The sequence below is a fragment of the Myxine glutinosa genome, chromosome 8 (assembly GCF_964187855.1).
Source record: "Myxine glutinosa chromosome 8, kmMyxGlut1.1, whole genome shotgun sequence".
NCBI lineage: Eukaryota > Metazoa > Chordata > Myxini > Myxiniformes > Myxinidae > Myxine > Myxine glutinosa.
In genome coordinates this window covers 150,147,501-150,171,027 of record NC_136268.1, presented here as the reverse complement: position 1 = coordinate 150,171,027, position 23,527 = coordinate 150,147,501, and the positions used below count along the sequence as shown (strand labels likewise).

The 23,527-nt window shown below is 42.7% G+C and overlaps 1 protein-coding gene across 2 annotated transcripts in view; it reads right to left on the bottom strand.

The window, feature by feature from the left end:
• The window catches only part of LOC137433012 (beta-parvin), an 85,105-nt gene that overhangs the window by 10,729 nt on the left and 50,849 nt on the right, over positions 1-23,527 (bottom strand). For both annotated transcript variants that reach the window (XM_078783840.1, XM_078783841.1), the window contains exons 10-12: positions 21,422-21,490; positions 20,524-20,625; positions 20,132-20,204 (exon numbers count right to left, since the gene is read on the bottom strand). In XM_078783840.1, coding sequence (XP_078639966.1) covers positions 20,132-20,204; positions 20,524-20,625; positions 21,422-21,490 — 244 coding nt within the window. The remainder of the gene's footprint in view (positions 1-20,131; positions 20,205-20,523; positions 20,626-21,421; positions 21,491-23,527) is intronic.

Genomic DNA, 23,527 nt, shown 5'->3' with positions numbered 1-23,527 from the left:
TCTGGACTACTGCAATAGCCTCCTCTATGGTTCACCCTAAAAAATCACCAATAAACTCCAATACATTCAGAACTCCGCTGCCCGTCTACTCACCCATTCCCGGACCCGTGACCACATCACCCCCGTCCTTTACAAGCTTCACTGGCTCCCCATCCCCCAGAGAATCCAGTACAAAATCCCCCTCTTGACATACAAAGCCCTCCATAACCTGGCCCCATCCTACCTGGCTGACCTCCTCTCCAGACACACTCCCACCCGCAACCTCCGCTCTGCTGGTACCAACCTCCTGACCCCCTCCATCCGGACCAAATTCAGATCCTGGGGGGACAGGGCCTTCTCCATCGCTGCTCCCACCCTCTGGAACTCACTACCTCACACCATCAGAGACTCCTCCTCACTCACCACATTCAAAACATCACTAAAGACCCACCTGTTCAACACTGCATTCAACATTCAACCCACAGCATTTAACCCCTGACTATCTCTTCTCCTTCTCCCTCCTTTTGCTTTAAATATTTCCCTATTGATTCTTGTCTTTTTGCAATTGTTGTTTTCATGTATTGTTATGCATTATGTTTGCCACTCTGTCAAAGCGCCTTTGGGCTTCTGGAAAAGCGCTATACAAAATAAATGAATTATTATTATTATTATATATACTAGGACGTGCCCGTACGTGGGTGCCCGTTCCTTGCCAAAAAAAAAAAAAAAAATGTCTTCGCCCATGCATGCATGGGCGTGCCCGTAAGTGCGTGATGTGATCGTACAATGAATGTATCGTCCCGACGCCGCAGCTCGGATGGCGCTGCAGTTAATCGGGCCTGTATCGGCAGAGTTATTATAAACGTGTACTACAATCGATCGTACCTTACAGCGTCTGCTCGCCACGTTCAGCATCAGTACGTCGTCACTATGACTATCCGTAAGTCCGGAAGTGACGTCCTCATTTGACTGTCCGGAAGGTCGCATATCGCAGTTACGATGAATCGCAAATTAGTTTTAATTAGTTTTAAAACATAGTTTAACGCCAACATAGCGCCAACATAGTTTGCCAACGTGAAATAAATGAATACGCTCTCAAATGTGCCGTCCGAGGCAGAGTCTGTTCGCCACGTTCGGCACACGTGATAGCTCGCTGCTCTCTGATTGGTTGAATCGTTTTTTGGACATAGCTCGGTAACTACTTCTCCGATTAATATGAAACCTTGAAAAGGCACATCCTCAGGTCCCCAGCAATATACCTGGCAAGTTTCAAGTATATCGGACCCGTGGTTGTCGAGAAACAGCGGTCACAGACACACATACACACACACATACACACACACATACACACACACATACACACAGAGATTACTGGAATTATAGATATATATATATATATATATATAAATAAATAAAAATATATATATATATACATACATACATACATACATACATACATACATATATATATATATATATATATATATATATATATACATATATATATATATATATATGTCAGGTCTCAGATTTGTTACTGCTTAATGCTCAATTATAAATGCCGGTTGACTGACGTATTACCACGTAAGCTATGTTATAAAATGCTGTTCTATAATGTTATTTCATGAGTTAATAAAATGTATTCGAACCTTAGGTAGGCTGCTTGAATCGTAGACATAAATCCTTTGATAAATTGCCAAAAACATTAACTGTTTTGTTTAATGACAGTGACGCCTGAGTTACAATGAGGTTTTTGCTTCGCTTTCATTTAAAATGAGGTCATGCTGGACAATGGTATACGTGTGCTTTTTTCGAGGCTGGTCATAAAACCACGCCCACATGCGCTTGTTTTTGCGTAATGCCAGTAGAATGACATAAACCTATCGTTAACTATATATATTTTGTTTTAATCTCAGCAACGCATGACTCTGTATAAACATGCTTTGGATTACTCATGTACACAAACCCATAAAATATATGGGTTTGTTTGGCTAAGCATACACTCTTCTCTTTGTGAGTTACAGTTCTGTTTTCTCGGAGCCCAGAGAAACAATTGGTCCAAATGATAAGGAAAAGCTGACTCCCCCAAATGATAACGGTGGGAGGAACCTCTCCCAGTGTTGTTTGTTCCCTCGGAGATTTCCTGATAAAACGTGTCCCTATATAAATGGACTGGGAATCAATGTGTTTTCAGGAAGGCTTGACGTGGCATGTTCTTGCTGTAGATTGCTGTAGACGTCGGTCTCCTCCGGATCCGTATAAGTTGGCTTTAATAAAAAACTGCGCCATTCCAGGCTATTGTGGACTTCTTTTGCAAACGAAGAGCTGATTCTTCGCAGATGGTACCAGGAGTGGGGTGTCAACAGACGCGGAGGACGGGAAACGGAGCCCGATGGACAGGAGGAAGGCTGACCTGAGGCCGGCGCCGGCACGTTGATTTGATTAAAGGTGGGAGTTGTTTTATATCAGAGGGCTATTATTCCAAATTCGTACCTTCCTCCCTCGCGCGGGTTCAGTCTCCTTGTCTTCCCCGCTGTCTGCACTCGAACAGAAATTGTAAGTAGAGGCTCATTTAGGCCTCAGAATGGCGTAGCTTTGTTAAAGCCAGGATAAATAAGTAAGGATAAACCAGGAAGGACTTAACAGTAAGCTTAAAGTTACAGTTAGCACCAGGAGGGGAAAATGAGGTCGGACAGCCATATAGGCTGAAACCAGGTGGCCAAGATTTTTCCAGGAAGGAACAGCCCAGAGACAAGATGGGGTATGCCATTGCATGCCAGGGAAGGAGGGCTGTGGCTAAACTTAGATAAAAGGCCATAGGTTAACTTAGAAGGCCAAAGGGACATGGCCAGGAAAAGGGAAATGCGCAGGTACCATAGGTTTGACAAGAAGGTAGTGACAACTACGAGGTCAAGCCAGGAAGTTCTAGACAAGAGGTCCAGATAAAGCAGGCCAGGATCTGGTGGACAAGAGAAAATAAATAAGCTCACAGGAAATGGGCCAGGTGGCCACAGGGTGAGAAGGACAGGTTAGGTTTTGAAATATTGAAAATTGAAGCAGGAGCTGCATTGTAGGAATTTGAAGCTTCAGAGCCAAAGGAAGCAAGTTCAGGAAGCAAAGTTCAGGACAAAACAATTAAGGAGGTAGTTAAACAAGTAAATCAGCGAGTGATGCCGCTGGACCAGATGCCAGACCAAGACCCCCCAACCCCCCCAAGACCTGAGCTCAGTCCCGGGGCTCTAGGCAACACCCCCCACCCCCCCAAGACCTGAGCTCAGTCCCGGGGCTCTAGGCAACACCCCAACACCCCGCCCTGCCTCCCCTTTCCACCTCAACCCACCCCCCGTCCAACCAGTCCCAAAAAATCCTTTTCCTTGAATGAGAGACGTAACATGAATGAGCAAAGATTGTTTGGGAGTGGCTGGAGAAAGGCATGATTTGGGTCGATCTGAGTTTCGCGCGAAGTCTGGGAGACTTCTATGAGTATATGAATGAGGAATGAATGTATATTGGGATGTTAATTGACGTGTGTGTCTGGCCAATGTGTTTGTCTGTGTGTCATGTGCAAAGCAGAGGGTTTCGGTGTGAAACTTTGTAAGCGATCTGCTCGACTTGCGGGAAATTCAGGCCGGGAATGTCCATTTTAACGTCTATCCGAGAGAACAGGCGAGGTCCTGAACTGAGTCCGGATTTTCATCTGTTTGGGAGTTGTTTGGGAAGCGAATTGATATAAATCGGGTCAGGAAAGCACCCGGAGTGCCCTTGTCGATCTACTGTTGATATGAAGCGGTTTCTTGGAGATGGTTGCAGAATTCGAATCAATATGTGTGTTTTACTTGAATTGAAGAGTTCATTCAATGGCAGATATTGTGTATTGTATGTGTGGGATGTATCGCTGAGGCAGCTCACCTTTGGAATTGGTGTCATATAGTGCATTTTGGGTCAGAGAGGTCAAGCGTCGGAGATCCTGTTAGCTAGGGATGAGTTCTGACAGCTCAATGTTCTGACAGCTCACTACATGTCAGATCGTAGATTTGTTATGACAGCACTTTGTTATGACAGCCGACTGCATGTCCCAACGCGAGGTACGCGTTGAGATGGTTGTGCCGGGTCGATCGGCGATCTCTGAATTTAAATCGGATTTTTGTCATGTGTGTTGTGAAATTAAACGTCTATCCGAGAGTCCTGGCAATGTTCGTTTAATTATCTGCTCAGAGTGCCGGCGATAACTCGCCCACTCTCAGAGGAAGTGTGTGCCCAAATGCATTGTGGGTCATTTCGACTTTGCTGGATGTCGGACGTTCACATGTCAGTATCTTGTCGGAATCTTCTTCTTCATGTCATGTCCTTCATCCTTCATCTTCTTGTCAGAATTAGACATGAGTCATGAGCCATGTCGGAATAGTGGCCGGCTGTGACATATATGCCAGGCAATGTCACAGGACGAATACGTTATTTAAGATGGATTTATAAGATGGATAGATGGATGGATTTATTTAGGATGGTTAAATTAAACGATTTCTAGACAGAGTAATTAATTTCCGGAGCCAGGAAGTCTTGTTCATACAGTAAGGTACAGTGCGGAGTGGCGGCTGGAAGATGCATCGAAGCATTTGGGATGATCGATGCGCCGGACAAAGGGTATGCTGGCGAACGATGCTGATAAGGTTAAGTTATTAAAACGCATATGGGTCTGGAGGCAGATAATGTGGGACAAGCTGCCCCACGGGCGCTGCAGGGAGAGTATTTGGAAATTCAATAATTTGAGCAGAAATGTCACGTTTTCAACAGAACGCTGATCCGAGGAAGGAGGACGGTCGAGGTTTCAACTGTCGGTATGTGGTGTGGCTTGTGCCAAGGTGTGGACGCGAGGAGGTGCGTTGATGAAGCGTTGTGCGAACGAGGAAGGATGTGCGATGGGCATTGTGAAGCACGCCTCGTACGGAAGGTCCTTGGACGAAGTGTGACGGTTGTTGGATTCGTAGAAGTTAGCATTATGCTATGTAGAGCCACATTAATGGTCATTTGTCCATTGTCGCCGGACTTGCATTACTTGTGGGATAATAAAGCGCTGGTTACCCCAATTCGAAGTTTGACCTTTTAAAGTTTAGTTGACCTTTGTTCGAGATATGCAAGGGAAAGGTCAGAGGTAATTCACTAACCTTGGAAGAACGACAGGCGGAGTCAGTCTACAGGGTGTTGCTTTAACGACAGGATATAGAACCTAAATCTGGGGAGAATATCGGGACATTATATTGTGGGTAAAACCAAAATCATGTACATAATTAGTGGACAGAGAATACAGTACGCTTGGAATTTAATTTAACCGGGCCGAGCGGTGGGGATTTGAGATGGATTTGAGTCACGTTAAATGGAGGACATTTGTGAGGATGAAGAGATGCAAGTAACGTGGATTAAATTGTGGTATCACGAGTTGGGTGCCAGAGATATTGTGGTTATTATAACTCACTGATTATAGGGGGCGCCGGGCGCACCGAGTACAGATCGGGTTGCATGATGGAGCACGCAGGCATGGATTTTGGCTTTGCGAGGCCCCGGATAGAAATTGGCATTTCGATGCTGTGGATTATATTGTACCTGCCCGGAAAGGGGATGTCCTGTGCTGGGGCTGGCGACATGCCTCTGTTATTTGTCTGTCTGTCGGTCTGATTGTAAGTCTTTGGTACTGGGAGGGCTAATTGAGTGCTTAGGCGTCATTGTTCCATGGAGGCAGGTCCAGGGGTTTTGGTCCAGCCTGCAAGGAGTCCAGGGGCTTGTTTTAGGGCTGGGTCGCCAAAAATGGGATGCTGTGCCCATCTGGATGTAAAATTATCCATCAAGGACGGGGAATAATGTGCAGTGTGATTGGGTAAGAGGTAAAGGCCATAAAACACCAACCCCATGAGGAACGAAATAAATGGAGAGATGTTGGGATCACATGATGGTTGGGATTGAAGAACAACCTACTGGGATTTCAAACCTGTGTTTGGGTCTGGGGCAACTGGGTGATGGGCAACAGTGTATGAGTGAGTAATTATGATCTGTTTAAGTGTAAGAGGCGGTGGAGAAGAAAGGGGTGATGAAAGTTATTTGTTTAGTGTGAAGTAGGTTGGTTGCTTATTTGTCACAGTAAGATGAGAGTTGTGTTTTTAAGCTTGGTCTTTGAATGAATTGTTGCTTGGAATGTGTTGATTGGAAAAGTGATTTCTGATCGCTGATCCGATCTGGTTTTGAATTGTTTGATTTAATTTTGAATTGATTGGAGGTAATAAGGATTTGTGTTGATTTCCTGATTTGAGTTCATCTGGAAACGAAGACAGATGGGATTAATGTGTATATCAGGAACAATTTGGAAAAGAAATATGGATATATGACATTACTAAAATATAACCAAGCAATTGAGAGTTCTTGGGTTAATGGGATATAAATAAATGCATCTACAAGTTGATGGTTTATAAAAAAATTTAGTTCTGGATGATACTTAAACGATGAACAATGTTGGCAATATACAAAGAATGTGACTTGTTTTTTGGGGGGAAAACATGTGGTTTAAATTTGGTTGGCTAAGTTTTAAAGATGGAGATGTTTCGCAGAACTCTTATGATTATTTACATGAGTGGTGGACTATTCCATGGCGAAGCATTTTTCAGTTTTTATGATTAAGGTTTAAGGTCTTTATGATCTGTTTAGTGTATTTTTCAAAGGAGAGGGTTTTGGTCAATGATGATGCCAAGATTCCGGATGTGGATACTGGGAAACCATCGATGTTGGGGGGAATGAAGATTAATTCAGATTTAGCGTAGTTAAGTTCGAGGAAGCTGATTTGAAGCTAGAATTTTATTTCAGTTAGGCAGTTTGTCAGGATAGAGTGGGTGGTGGTGGAGCACGATTTGGTGGAGATGAAAAAGCTGGATGTCATCGGTGAAGCAGTGGAATTGGAGACCATGGTGCATTGGCTATGGTGCATGACGGATTAAGTGACCAAGGGGGGATAGGTACAGGACGAAGAGGAGGGGGCCAAGAACTGAACCTTGGGGGACACCTTAAGGGGGAGTGAATTGTGGTGATTAAGCTGTTGTAGATGCTGTCAATTTTGCTTTGGATGAATGGTCCAGGAAGGAAGGAGGGTGCAGGTGGCACCAGGTGTGAGTGCACAGGTGTGCACCAACAGGTGTGTGGAGCAAGGTGGTGGTATCCAGGGAGCTGAGGAGTTTGTTCACGTTGTAAAGTTTGTTTATTTAGTTTGTTTATTGTAGAGAAGAGTGCTTTTGGGATTCCGGAGCCAGAGTGGATAATTTGAGAGTAGTAGGTGGTCCATGTGAAGCTTGGGAGTGAACTGATTTGGGTTTAATAGGCACAAGCTGGTCTAAACAGGGTGAGGAGGATGGTGTGATTGATGATGTCAAAGGAGGCGTTGAGGTGAGGAGGATGAAAATGTTGAGGTTGCCGGCATCAGAGGAGAGAAAAGGTCGCTGGTGATTTTGAGGAGAGCAGTTTCAGTACTGTGGCTGGAGCAGAATCCGGATTGGGATGTTTCATACAGGTTATTGGCAGAGTGGTGATGTTTGAGTTGAGTGGCCACAGCACGTTCCAAAACTTTTGACAGAAAGGGTAGATTGGAGATGGGTCTGAAGTTATTTAGGGTGTCAGGGTTTAGTCCAGGGTTTTTCCAAAATGGGGGTGAAGTTTCACGAGTTTTTGGGGAAATCGGTATGTGAAGCTGGATTAAGTTGGAACTGCTTGATGAGCCATGGAGATGGATTGGGTTTTGTTGTTGGTTGTCTGGGAGTTCGGTTGTTGCATTGCCAAAGGTTTCTGTGTGGTGGACACACTGGTTGGCTGTTGTCTTGTGTGACGTGGATGGAGATGTATGTGGCTGTGTGTGGCTGCCTGGAGGGGAAGGCGGCTACAGTGGTTGATATTGGTTGTGGGTTGTCCGGGGTGCTTTGATCTGCATAAGGGGTGAAGATTGGGATATTACATTATTTTGAGTAAGTATTGGCATGAGTAATTACAGAAGTAATTATGAGTTATTATGAGTAATTAGTGGTATGAGTATTAGTTATGAGTTCCAGGTGTTGAGCTAGTTATGCTAGTTATCCAGCTAGTTATGAGTAAGTGATTATTTTAGTAAAATCACATGTTTCGCTGTGTTGTTGATCTGGGGACAAGCTAGTTTGATGGGTACCCTGGGGTCTTCGGCGTGTCTATGTGTTTGGCTGTCTGTCACACCGGACTCTTGAATGGGTTTTCATGAGACGAATTTCAGACATAACAGTGAGAATCTATTTTGAGCGAATCACAGTGGGTGAGGAAAACATTGTGTGTGACCAGACACCAGAACTGACCAGAATTGAAATTGGAAGTAGACCAGGTTATTTCTATTATTTGTTTATTCGTGAAAATAAATAAATAATAGGGGGAGGTTAATGGAGGTTAATGGTGGTTTGTTTGTGTTAATGGAGGTTAATGGTGGTTTGTTTGTGTTAATGGAGGTTAATGGTGGTTTGTTTGTGTTAATTCTAGTTGAAACTCTCGCTGAAGTAATTTTCGTTTATTTTTATTTTTTGATTCGATTTGAGAGTTGAGATGATTGATTTTTTATTAATTTTATAATTTTATTTTTATTGATGTTGGAAACAGGTAATGGGATGCTGAGAGAAGGATGGAATTTAATTTGAATTGGACTGGATTAAATGGGATTGAATTTAAAAAAATTGAATATTGGATAAAATTGGATCCACTTGAAAAAAGTGGATTAGGAAATTGGAGACCTGTAGACCAGGCGCTCCCAGGAGACTTGTGGATCAGGTGTTCCACCAGAGGAAAAAGACCAGGTGTTCGTGGAGCACTTCACCTGCAAGAACGCCTTGGAACCAAGGTGGAAGGGACCAGTCCAGGTGTTGCTGACTACACCAACGGCAGTCTTTTGCGAGGGCAAGACTTCGTGGATCCACGCCACGCACTGTAAGTTGGCCATACAAGCACCAGACACCACACCCCCAGAACACAGTAAGGATGGGCCTAATCATAGGTACAATACTATTGATAGCGACAGCAGCTAGGGGAAATTCCGATTCCAATAGATGCGAAAACGAAACCCGACACCTCACCGTAACATGGGGACAAAGAGTATCACCACCATGTTTCAAACAGAAAGCCCTGCACACAAATTGGGTGAACATAAATTGGCTAGCACTGTCGGCAGGGCCTGGACGCATTGGCATGATACTACAAAAGCAACGAGAGTTCCGGGAAGACGGGCAAGCTAGCATTAAGACCTTGGCCCAACCAGGATACCAATGGGGAACCCCTGATTTTAAGCTACAAACACGCACACGCCTAGGGAAAGACATGACCATGCAGGTCCGGTGCAGCGTCTGGACCCCTGGCGCGGCCGGTGGCGAAAAGAACTACATACCATGCATCGAATACATACTCACGCCGCAACCCCAGGATAAGGCCCCAAAGAGGGGGGAAAACACATATTGGAAAGTGGCCAGGGAGGTGGCAACAATTCAAAATAGGACACACTGCTGGTCGTGCATGCGCTTTCCCCAAGCAGGCACCACAGGAATACACATGATAGTGCTACCTCTGTCCCTCAATGACCTCTGCTCACAACCTATCGATTCCCCATGTTTAGTCACCACACTGGAAAGAGAAGGGGTTGACAACGGCAAGAGTTGCAATCGACAATTTAATTATCGCCCGTCAATGATTGCCCATGTGGCCGAGAGGCCTGCCCCCGTCTGGGTCAAACCACAGAAAGGGAGGGTCTGCCTCCAGGGTTCCGGCCACTTGCGTATGGGAGAATCAGAATGCGCCTACACTCTCCCCGGGAAGCTGGGACAAGGGAGCTCGGGGATTACATTACGAATAGTACTGCAAGATAAACACAACCACAACATAACGGCTATAACATTCTCTAGGGGGGTTAGTAGGATTAATGGGGTGGTAAAGGGACTCCAGTGCTTATCCACCCACCTGGTCCCACCCCATGGGACAATGTTTATATGCGGCGACAAGGCTTACCCCTATTTACCAAATAATTGGGGGGGCACATGTTATCTGGGTTCAGTCCTTCCTGACGTTGAGATACTGGATGAGCTAGACCCAAAGTCCTTGGACAGGCGTTATAAGAGGTCAGTCATGAACAAAGATGGAACCACTAAACTACACGGGAGCCTAGGGGAAAAGGTGTTTGGTTTCTTCTTCCCAGGAGCGGGCACAGTCATGGATAGTTTCCGGATAGATAAATTGGCTTTGGCCCTAGAAAAGGTGGCAAACGACACCGCTACGGCCCATGACATACTATTGGATCGATCGGATCGCGCGCGAAAATTCTTATACATTTAGCTGGCTCACTGACTGGTTCCAGGGATGGACGGGCACCATAGTGAAGTGGTTATTGACCGCACTGGCTGTGATAATCGGGGTAGTAATTTGGGGGGCACTAATGAAATCTCTAGTCCTCCTCTGTATGAGAAAGTATTTTACAGGATGGAAAGTGAAGAAGCCGCCGACAACAACTATGGCTCTGACCACAGAGGCCGTCGACCTGAACGGGTCCTTCAACAAGGCAGTTGCGACCGGCGCTCCAGAAAATTGCATTGAATTTTGTGGCAACTGTGATACTTGTGTGGATCCCATGTGGGAACTGGCTGCTGCCTGTAACGGTGTATGTGATGACTGTGATACTTGTGCTATAAACCCCTTGCGTGTACTGGCTAACGCTGCTTATGTATTACAAGCGGACAGCTGCACGCCCCCTTCCGACCCAACTATGGATCTGATTGCGACACTGGGTCTGGCGGTCGAGGGACCCGACGTGGATATCCTAGACCCGCAAGCCGACCAGGCGCCCATGGGAGACTTTGACATAAAGGAAGTCCCTCTCTTTTCTTCAAATGTTTCGGATCTCTTTGATCCAAATGTTTCGGATCTCTTTGATCCACATGTTGCGGATCTCTTTGCTTCAAGTGATTCGGATTCGGATTTTTACGCTCTGTACCCTGACCAGGAAATTGAGACACAAGATACTGACGACATTTTGTATTCCCCAGAACAGCAACACGTGAGGGACCTCATGGGCATGACCGTTGATTAACTTCGAAGATCTGCAAGGACTGCGTCTGCAAAGGGTGGGGGGAGCCAGTTCCGCAGGGGAAGTGATGCACCCTCTGGCGGAGCAGAACCTCATCTGGACCAGACGTCTTCGTTGTGGATCCGAAACGTTAATGAACTTTCATGTTTTGAGCCCTCAGGCTCCGAGCACGCACCACACGACACGTTCGCCAAATGCACGGGCGAGGCGCTTTGGGCGCACGGTATGCCCTTGGGAGATACCCGCATTACACGATGGTCTTTCAATAAAGCCCGATGTGGCACGTTGTCTCTTGAGATACTTTGTCTCGACGAGACAAGAGGAAGGAATGTCAGGTCTCAGATTTGTTACTGCTTAATGCTCAATTATAAATGCCGGTTGACTGACGTATTACCACGTAAGCTATGTTATAAAATGCTGTTCTATAATGTTATTTCATGAGTTAATAAAATGTATTCGAACCTTAGGTAGGCTGCTTGAATCGTAGACATAAATCCTTTGATAAATTGCCAAAAACATTAACTGTTTTGTTTAATGACAGTGACGCCTGAGTTACAATGAGGTTTTTGCTTCGCTTTCATTTAAAATGAGGTCATGCTGGACAATGGTATACGTGTGCTTTTTTCGAGGCTGGTCATAAAACCACGCCCACATGCGCTTGTTTTTGCGTAATGCCAGTAGAATGACATAAACCTATCGTTAACTATATATATTTTGTTTTAATCTCAGCAACGCATGACTCTGTATAAACATGCTTTGGATTACTCATGTACACAAACCCATAAAATATATGGGTTTGTTTGGCTAAGCATACACTCTTCTCTTTGTGAGTTACAGTTCTGTTTTCTCGGAGCCCAGAGAAACAATTGGTCCAAATGATAAGGAAAAGCTGACTCCCCCGAATGATAACGGTGGGAGGAACCTCTCCCAGTGTTGTTTGTTCCCTCGGAGATTTCCTGATAAAACGTGTCCCTATATAAATGGACTGGGAATCAATGTGTTTTCAGGAAGGCTTGACGTGGCATGTTCTTGCTGTAGATTGCTGTAGACGTCGGTCTCCTCCGGATCCGTATAAGTTGGCTTTAATAAAAAACTGCGCCATTCCAGGCTATTGTGGACTTCTTTTGCAAACGAAGAGCTGATTCTTCGCATATACAGTATATAGATATATATATGTCTATTCAATATACTCGTACTAGCTCTTCCACAAGCCTCGACAATGTATACAAAAAAAAAGATGAAAAAAAAGAAAAAAAGAACAAATAAGTTGCTGAAATAAACATTCAAATCAAACAGAACCCCAAACAGCCAAATAAAATTTAGCAGCAAATAAATAAGTAACAACTCAATTACGGTATACGTATCTATAATTACGGTATACGTATCTATAATTACGGTATACGTAGCTATAATTATGGTATACGTATCTATAATTACGGTATACGTATCTATAATTACGGTATACGTATCTATAATTACGGTATACGTATCTATAATTACGGTATACGTATCTATAATTATGGTATACGTATCTATAATTACGGTATACGTATCTATAATTACGGTATATGTATCTATAATTATGGTATACGTATCTATAATTACGGTATACGTATCTATAATTACGGTATACGTATCTATAATTACAGTATATGTATCTATAATTATGGTATACGTATCTATAATTACGGTATACGTATCTATAATTACAGTATACGTATCTATAATTACGGTATATGTATCTACAATTACGGTATACGTATCTATAATTACGGTATACGTATCTATAATTACGGTATACGTATCTATAATTACGGTATACGTATCTATAATTACGGTATACGTATCTATAATTACGGTATACGTATCTATAATTATGGTATACGTATCTATAATTACGGTATACGTATCTATAATTACGGTATACGTATCTATAATTACGGTATACGTATCTATAATTACGGTATATGTATCTATAATTACGGTATACGTATCTATAATTACAGTATACGTATCTATAATTAAGGTATACGTATCTATAATTACGGTATACGTATCTATAATTACGGTATACGTATCTATAATTACGGTATATGTATCTATAATTATGGTATACGTATCTATAATTACGGTATACGTATCTATAATTACGGTATACGTATCTGTAATTACGGTATACGTATCTATAATTACGGTATACGTATCTATAATTACGGTATACGTATCTATAATTATGGTATACGTATCTATAATTACGGTATACGTATCTATAATTATGGTATACGTATCTATAATTACAGTATACGTATCTATAATTAAGGTATATGTATCTATAATTACGGTATACGTATCTATAATTACGGTATACGTATCTATAATTACGGTATACGTATCTATAATTACGGTATACGTATCTATAATTAAGGTATACGTATCTATAATTACGGTATACGTATCTATAATTACGGTGTACGTATCTATAATTACAGTATACGTATCTATAATTATGGTATACGTATCTATAATTACGGTATACGTATCTATAATTACGGTATACATATCTATAATTACGGTATAAGTATCTATAATTAAGGTATACGTATCTATAATTACGGTATACGTATCTCTAATTATGGTATACGTATCTATAATTATGGTATACGTATCTATAATTATGGTATACGTATCTATAATTACAGTATACGTATCGATAATTACGGTATACATATCTATAATTATGGTATACGTATCTATAATTACGGTATACGTATCTATAATTACGGTATACGTATCTATAATTACAGTATACGTATCTATAATTACGGTATACGTATCTATAATTACGGTATACGTATCTAAAATTACGGTATACGTATCTATAATTATGGTATACGTATCTATAATTATGGTATACGTATCTATAATTACGGTATACGTATCTATAATTAAGGTATACGTATCTATAATTATGGTATACGTATCTATAATTACGGTATACGTATCTATAATTACGGTATACGTATCTATAATTAAGGTATACGTATCTATAATTACGGTATACGTATCTATAATTACGGTATACGTATCTATAATTACGGTATACGTATCTATAATTACGGTATACCTATCAATAATTATGGTATACGTATCTATAATTACGGTATACGTATCTATAATTACGGTATACGTATCTATAATTACGGTATACGTATCTATAATTACGGTATACGTATCTATAATTACGGTATACGTATCTATAATTACGGTATACGTATCTATAATTACGGTATACGTATCTATAATTACGGTATACGTATCTATAATTACGGTATACGTATCTATAATTACGGTATACGTATCTATAATTACGGTATACGTATCTATAATTACGGTATACGTATCTATAATTACGGTATACGTATCTATAATTACGGTATACATATCTATCAACAAAATTTGAGGAAAGAAAAATAATGTTGAATATTTGTATTTGGCGGTAGAATGGCACACCTCACTTAGTCGAATCAGCAAGATATTCTCTCTTCCGAAGTTTAAATTATTGCGACACATATTTGTCATTTTTAACAACAACGAAACAAAAAAGCTACATACAATGAATGTGTTAAAATATCAAAATGCTCCCAACTAGCCTCAAGCTAAACTGGGCAAGGTGAAAGGGTAAACACGAGTGGCGTGAGAATTCTCTTAAAAGTCGCCAATTATTCTTTCAATTCTGCTGAGCACATTCCAGCGAAAATGACAGCCTCGTACATGCATGACCGGAATATGGAACACTTATAAGAGATCGCTGAAAATTAGCTACAGGCAGCCCTTCTGAGCATCGGCGACTCACCTTAGCAGGACCCTTCAATGCAATTAAAACAGGTTCACTAAATGGTTATTCACACCCAAGTGCAACCTCAGTGAGGGGCACCATGTGCTTCACATAAAGCATTATGGGAAGCTGATTCGCACGAAAAATTAAAATAACATCGATGCCCAAAACGCAGATTATTTGCACGACTCACCACCAAAGATGCATTTTTGCTCAAATCGTGATGGCGTTGGTGGTCTTTTTTTACTCAAACAATTTTTATTTTCTGTAATTAGCTGATGGCCTTGGGAAGAGCTGGTACTTACAAAGGCAGGCCATACACACACACACACACACACACACACACACACACACACACACACACACACACACACACACACACACACACACACAGTCGGACCCCGCTATTCGCGGAATCCGTGTATTCACGGTTAATAAAGTGTGACATGTTTCTCTATTTGCGGAAAAAGGACCTCAAATTTGTGGGTTTTTTTCTTTTGGCGGCTGTGTTCTGTGAAATTGCGGGTTTTTTCCTTCCCTATTCGGCCGGCTTTTGAGAAGAGAGAGTGCAGCCTCTGTGGGCAGACATTATGGCGTCAATGAATCCACTGTTTGCTACATAAGTGTTACGTGTTCCTCCCCGACCTTCTGGTCTCGGTATACCACCGAACCCCGAGAGGAGTCACGGCAGAAACAATAGTTATTCCGTTTCAAAATCAATCACTAATGAAACCATCCATGAAACCATCAAATGAAACAATCAAATCAATAAGGAAACCACACCAATGGTTGTCAATGAACAAATAATATATTAAAAGCACACAAGAAGAACCATACAACAATGGTGGCAATCAACCATACAATCAAAATCTGAAGATGGTAACCAAGCTCAAACTCACGGCAACCCCAGGGACTGAAACAGAGCCCTTCTCAATGTCTCTATAACACAATGGTGCTCCCGGCGAAGAGGCGATGATGCGATGAGACGGGTAAGGAGATGTAGGCAAGGCGGGGACCGTCACGTGGTCCCAGCCAACCCCAATTGGCGGTGGAAAGAGGATTCCCAAAGCCGCGATCCAAACGTGCACATACACCGTGCAGTCGCGAACCGCACCGTATTCTTCAAAGGCCGCTGTCGCGCACACACATCCTCGGCAAACCACCGGAGGGCAGGACCAGCGGACGCGGCTAAACAAGGTTCCACGAACGACGCGCGAGGTTCCCGAAATGGCGGACGGCTCTTCCTCGAGCCACAGCCTCTAGTCGAAGATTCTCCGGAATCTCACACCTGTACCTGGCTTCGCAGGCTTTCCCACAACTCCAGCGATAACAACAATCGCACGAGATTCCTTTCAAGGACTCAAAGTTCACTCGCCATGTACGCTCGACCACGCTAGGTACGGAGCTTTTTCAAAAAAACGTCGTTTCACCTCTGCCTCACGCCCTCTTCCTCTTCGCTCCCTGTCTTCCGGTGCACTATCCTATTTCCCGGTATCATTTTTATCATGAGCGCTTTTAAACATTTTAACCACAATAACCCTTTCCCTTAAACCACAATAACTATAATACTTAGAACCAACAATAATAATAATAACAACAATAATTAGTGCCGAATCCGTAACATAAGGAAGAACGAGAAGGCGATTTGTGACAGTATTTCAGTGAGCGCTGTCTTGAGTACAAAGGTGGTCACCCATGTCCGGGATGTCCACATAGAAAGGATGGAGGAGGCTCTCAGCATATGGATCGAGGACAACGTGCAGAAAAGTATGCCTTTGAGTGGACCGCTAATTTTCGAAAAGGCCAAACGAATTTACAATCATCTGTCTGGAGCGGGTGGTGCCAGCACAAGTGATGCGCCGGGCGATGACGATACAAGCAGCGCGACTTCATTCACTGCAAGCAGGGGATGGATGGTTCAATTGTTTCAAGGAGCGGTACTGTCTCAAAAATGTGAAGCTCTCAGGGGAGCGTGCTTCCGCGGACCACGAGGCTGCAAAAGCGTTCCCTGCTCCACTCGCGAGGCTGATCGAAGAGAAGGGATACCTCCCAGAGCAGGTGTTCAACGCTGACCAGACTGGTCTCTTCTGGAAAAAGATGCCCATGAGAATTTTCATCTCAAAGGGGACATCCGGATTCAAGACTGCCAAGGATGGGGTATCTCTTCTCCTCTGTGCAAACGCAAAAGGGGAACTCATGCTGAAACCCGTGATGTTGAACCATTCCCTGAACCCGCGTGCTCTCAATGGCAAGAACAAGCAAACTCTGCCTGTGTTTTGGAGGGCCAACAGGAAAGCCTGGGTGACAGCAGCAACCTTCCTGGACTGGTTCCATAATTGTTTCGTCCCTCAGCTGGAGAGGTACATGTTGGACAAAAACCTTGTGTTCAAGGTTCTCTTGCTACTGGACAATGCTCCTGGCCACCCCGCGAACCTGGAGGTGGCTCACCCGAATGTCGAGGTGATCTTCCTGCCGCCCAACACCACCTCCCTCATCCAGCCACTAAACCAAGGTGTGATTTCAACATTTAAAATCAAAGATGCAATGAAGTCTGACCCAGGGCTCACCGTCGGGCAGTGTTGGAAGGATTTCAACATTGCCCATTGCATCGGCGCCATCAAGGAGTCACTGGATGAGGTGAGAGCCTTCATCATCAACGCGTGCTGGCACAACCTGTGGCCACAGGCAGTCAGAAACCTTACTGGCTTTCCTGATAACACTGAGGAGATGCATGTGATTGTTGGGTTGGCACAGCAGTAAGGAGGGGAAGGATTTGATGGAATGCTGCCTGAGGAGTTGGAGGATCTCATTGTCTCACATGGCGACAACCTAACCGAGGAGTTGGAGGCCATTATAACGGTTTCCGAGGAGGAGAAAGCAGGCAGTGATGAGGAAGAGGTGCCGAGGTCTCACCTCACAGTCCAGTTATTGAGTGAGTTTCTGCATGGCATGCGGGTGCTTATCGACAAGTTGGAAGATGCAAGTTGATGAAGATCTCCAGTCATGGAGAGGTACCTCAAGTTCAAGAGGGGCTTGGATGATTTGCTTCTCCCCTACAAAGAGCTGCATGAAAACCTGCAGCAATCTGCCAGGCAGCTCTCCATTACCCATTTATTTCAACCTGCTCCCTCCACATCAACACCACCAGCACCCTCCTCTCCTGCCGCCGTCTTAGTGTCCTCACCAACACCCTCAACTGCTGCCTCTCCTGCCTGCTCTCAGTGCACGTCGTTGCAGGACTATCATTTGGGTCATCCTCAGAGTTCGAGGAATTCATGGGATTTTAATTCATCATCATCATCATCATCATCATCATCATCATCATCATCATCACCACCACCACCACCATCATCATCATCATCATCATTTTCTGTATTTGGCGGTTTCTTTGATGATTTGATGATTTTGATGACCACAGAATCTTGATTCTCACAGTCTGAGAGTCCTCAGGTGCTTTTTTGCAAACTCCAAGCGGGCTTTCATGTGTCTTTCACTGAGGAGCGGCTTCCGTCTGGCCACTCTGCCATAAAGCCCAGATCGGTGGAGTGTTGTAGTGATGGTTGTCCTTCTGGAAGTTTCTCCCATCTCCACACAGGATCTATGGAGCTCAGCCAGAGTGACCATCGGGTTCTTGGTCACCCCTCTTACCAAGGCTCTTCTCCCCTGATTGCTCAGTTTGGCCGGGCGGCCAGCTCGAGGAAGAGTCCTGGTTGTTCCAAACTTCTTCCATTTAAGAATTATGGAGGCCACTGTGCTCTTGGAAACCTTCAATGCCATTTCCAAAGAAGGGAACCTTCAAAAGAACCTTCAATGAGATTTTTTTGTCGGCTTCCCCAGATCTGTGCCTCGACACAATCCTGTCTCTGAGCTCTGCAGGCAGTTCCTTCGACCTCATGGCTTGGTTTTTGCTCTGATATGCATTGTCAGCTGTGAGACCTTATATAGACAGGTGTGTGCCTTTCAAAATCATGTTCAATCAATTGAATTTGCCACAGGTAGACTCCAATCAAGGTGTAGAAACATCTCAAAGATGATCAAGAGAAATGGGAGGCACCTGAGCTAAATTTCAAGTGTCATAGCAAAGGGTATGAATAGTTATGTCAATGTGATATTTCAGTTTTTTCTTTTTAATAAATTTGCAAAACTTTCTAAAATCCTGTTTTCTCTTTGTCATTATGGGGTATTGAATGTAGATTAACCACCTTTTAGAGGCCATTTTTCCCCGCAAAGTGGGGGTTGGCCTTTTTCGGGCACCGTGGTTGTTGTTGTTTTTGTTGGTCCCCTTTTTGAAGCAATGTTTTACGGCCGGATGCCCTTCCTGCCGCCAACCCTGTTTGTTGCCTTTTACGACAAACAGGGATATAACAGTGAACTGGTACTCAATTAGCCGACCTCGGAAGGATGACAGGCTGAGTCAACCCCCCCTGGCGTTAATTCAGCGATCGACCGGGATTCGAACCCAGGATCCTAGGATCCTAAGCTGGCACCCTTACCTAGCCGCTAAGCCAACACCAGGCTTCAATTGAGTGTAGATTGATGAGGGAAAAATGAATTTAAACGATTTCAGCATAAGGCTGTAACATAACAAAATGTGAAAAAAGTGAAAGGGTCTGAATACTTTCAGAATGAAAACAATATATATATATATATGTATATACATACATACATACATACATACATACATATGTACTGGATATATATCTGCTGTTTATTTTGTCCTGTTGCGTTACATTCTCATTTACTCACTTCAATCTCTACTCACTCACTCACTTCAATCTTCAAACCCAGGAAGATGAAAGTTTACACTACTTCTTCATTGATAATGTGTTAGTCTCTATATATGCTGCGTATTCATAAAACTGAAGAAGAATACCGACTCCTCTCCTGCCACCACAGGGCCACAAGTGCTCTTACCCAATTGTGAGGCCATTAATTTGCACTCCTCTGACCCGCCTTATTTCAAGCATAACTTCCTTTTTTTCTTTTCTCTCCTTCATCCCCACATCTTCCAAACCATTGTATTCCTCGTTATAAAAGAAAAAAAATTCCTGTATCTACATTTTGATGGATACAAAATATATTCAACATGCAGATAACCACAAATCTGTGCAATCACTTTTGCCAATGTTGCATCATGCAAGTTGGCTGACCAATAGTAATCAGCAAATCCAAAATGAAAAAATGAAAATGAAAACCAAAATAAAACCCACCTTCTGGACGTGCTTTTGGCTTGCCGAGCCCACCATCTTGCATGAGTTCAAAGGCAAATGCCATATTATGCACCTAAACACACATGCCATAGTTCATTTTGTGGTCCAGTCTGCGTCTGAAAGCCGATACGTCACTAAATAACAACAAAAAAAAAAATACATCATGTACAACTTAAAATTATTTCAATGTGAAGTACACGTGCTAGATGAAAGAGAAAGAGAGAGAGAGAGAGAGAGAGAGAGAAAAAGAGAGAAAGAGAAAGAGAAAGAGAAAGAGAAAGAGAAAGAGAAAGAGAAAGAGAAAGAGAGAGGGAGAGAGAGAGAGAGAGAGAGAGAGAGAGAGAGAGAGAGAGAGAGAGAGAGAGAGAGAGAGAGAGATATAAAACAATTACCTTTTGTTCAAAGTTCTCTGGAGTCAAGTAGAAATTGTACAAGGGCACAAAATAGTCTTCAAGAAGGCCCATAAGCAGTACAAGATAAACTCCATCTGCAAACTGCACGAAGACACCACACAATGCACATCCGTTCCTTCATTGCACTTCATGAAGAAATCGTTAATTAGCGGCTTGCAGAAAGCGGAAAGCTCAGTCCAAACTGCTGGTTCAGTAACACCTCTGCTTTCACCGTGCAGCTCTAAGGATCACAAGGAATCTTAAACAGGGGATAAGAGAGCATAGACAAGTCGGAACATGGGAGTGAAAAGATGGGATCGGAGTATCATGACATAATTAAAGGCCTTCAAATAAGATGTTCAACGTTTGCCACATTGCTTGACCTCCTCTTAAAGGGGTCAATTCTCAAGGGTTTTATTTTGTTTTAAATATTGAGAATCACTGACATGGTGGTCTTAGAGTTGAAAACAAATGATGTAATAATATAGCCTTTGGAGCTCGAGTAACATTGACAAATTGAAAATGACAAGAGTCTGCACATGGTGGACGTGCCATTGGCGAAGAGGCAAACAAAGGGCGAATTGTTTGACATTTTCATGGCACCCTCTTGCTTATGGACAAAAAAGAATGAGGACCCTTCGCAGGATGCTGATCGGAGATGCAAAATGGCTACACTGCAAAATTGAACTAAAATCGGACCGAGATAAGAGACTAAAAAATCAACAACAGTCGGTATGGAAAAACTGGGTAACCCATTGAAACCAAAGGAAATAAATGAAAAAATTCCCCCCTTGGAATCGAATGAAAATGCTTTCTGCCTATGGTACTCCAATTACAAATAAATACCAAACCGATGACGCAATAGCAACGAATCGAGTTGAACCGATTTTATACACACCTGTGTTTCGAGTTCGGTGACTTCTAAATTCAGCTTGTTGAGATGTTTGTTAACAAAGGTGATTAGAGACTGGAACAAAAAAAAAACAAAAGAGATTATTAAGTTGGGCCCCAATGGCAGTGTCCTATTAACCACCTACCATTCATATTCAAAAGCAGCAAAACCATTAGTGAAGCTCTCTCTACACCAAAATAATGTGGTGGCCTAATGACCACAATGTTTTTTTTGAGAGTACAATGGACCATATTGCCAAAACTGGCTGTTGGGATTGACGACAGGCACAGATTGAAACGTTAAATTTAATAAGTTGGGTCGACTTTGCAAGTTGTCACTTTTTTTGCAACAGGCCATTATTACGATCTGCATACAAGTGCAAAAGTGGTTTTCCTGCACCAACACAAGTGTGAAAAGTGGTTTTTCAGCACTAACACAAGTGCGAAAAGTGGTTTTTTCAACACTAACACAACTGCGAAAAGTGGTTTTTCCACACTAATACAAGTGCAAAAGTGGTTTCCTGCACCAACACAATTGCGAAAAGTGGTTTTTCAACACTAACACAAGTGCGAAAAGTGGTTTTTCAACACTATCACAAGTGCAAAAAGTGTTTTTTCCCCACTAATACAAGTGCAAAAGTGGTTTCCTGCACCAACACAAGTGTGAAAAGTGGTTTTTCAACACTAACACAAGTGCGAAAAGTGGTTTTTCAACACTAACACAACTGCGAAAAGTGGTTTTTCCACACTAATACAAGTGCAAAAGTGGTTTCCTGCACCAACACAAGTGCGAAAAGTGGTTTTTCAACACTAACACAAGTGTGAAAAGTAGTTTTTCAACACTATCGCAAGTGCAAAAAGTGTTTTTTCCACACTAATACAAGTGCAAAAGTGGTTTCCTGCACCAACACAAGTGCGAAAAGTGGTTTTTCAACACTATCACAAGTGCGAAAAGTGGTTTTTCAACACTAACACAAGTGCGAAAAGTGGTTTTTCCACACTAATACAAGTGCAAAAGTGGTTTCCTGCATCAACACAAGTGCGAAAAGTGGTTTTTCAACACTAACACAAGTGCGAAAAGTGGTTTTTCAACACTATCACAAGTGCAAAAAGTGTTTTTCCACACTAATACAAGTGCAAAAGTGGTTTCCTGCACCAACACAAGTGCGAAAAGTTGTTTTTCAACACTATCACAAGTGCGAAAAGTGGTTTTTCAACACTAACACAAGTGCGAAAAGTGGTTTTTCAACACTAACACAAGTGCGAAAAGTGGTTTTTCCACACTAATACAAGTGCAAAAGTGGTTTCCTGCACCAACACAAGTGCAAAAAGTGGTTTTTCAACACTAACACAAGTTCGAAAAGTGGTTTTTCAACACTATCACAAGTGCAAAAAGTGTTTTTTCCACACTAATACAAGTGCAAAAGTGGTTTCCTGCACCAACACATGTGCGAAAAGTGGTTTTTCAACACAAACACAAGTGCAAAAAGTGGTTTTTCAACACTATCACAAGTGCAAAAAGTGTTTTTCCCACACTAATACAAGTGCAAAAGTGGTTTCCTGCACCAACACAATTGCGAAAAGTGGTTTTTCAACACTAACACAAGTGCGAAAAGTGGTTTTTCAACACTATCACAAGTGCAAAAAGTGTTTTTTCCACACTAATACAAGTGCAAAAGTGGTTTTCCTGCACCAACACAAGTGTGAAAAGTGGTTTTTCAACACTAACACAAGTGCGAAAAGTGGTTTTTCAACACTAACACAACTGCGAAAAGTGGTTTTTCCACACTAATACAAGTGCAAAAGTGGTTTCCTGCACCAACACAATTGCGAAAAGTGGTTTTTTCAACACTAACACAAGTGCGAAAAGTGGTTTTTCAACACTATCACAAGTGCAAAAAGTGTTTTTTCCCCACTAATACAAGTGCAAAAGTGGTTTCCTGCACCAACACAAGTGTGAAAAGTGGTTTTTCAACACTAACACAAGTGCGAAAAGTGGTTTTTCAACACTAACACAACTGCGAAAAGTGGTTTTTCCACACTAATACAAGTGCAAAAGTGGTTTCCTGCACCAACACAAGTGCGAAAAGTGGTTTTTCAACACTAACACAAG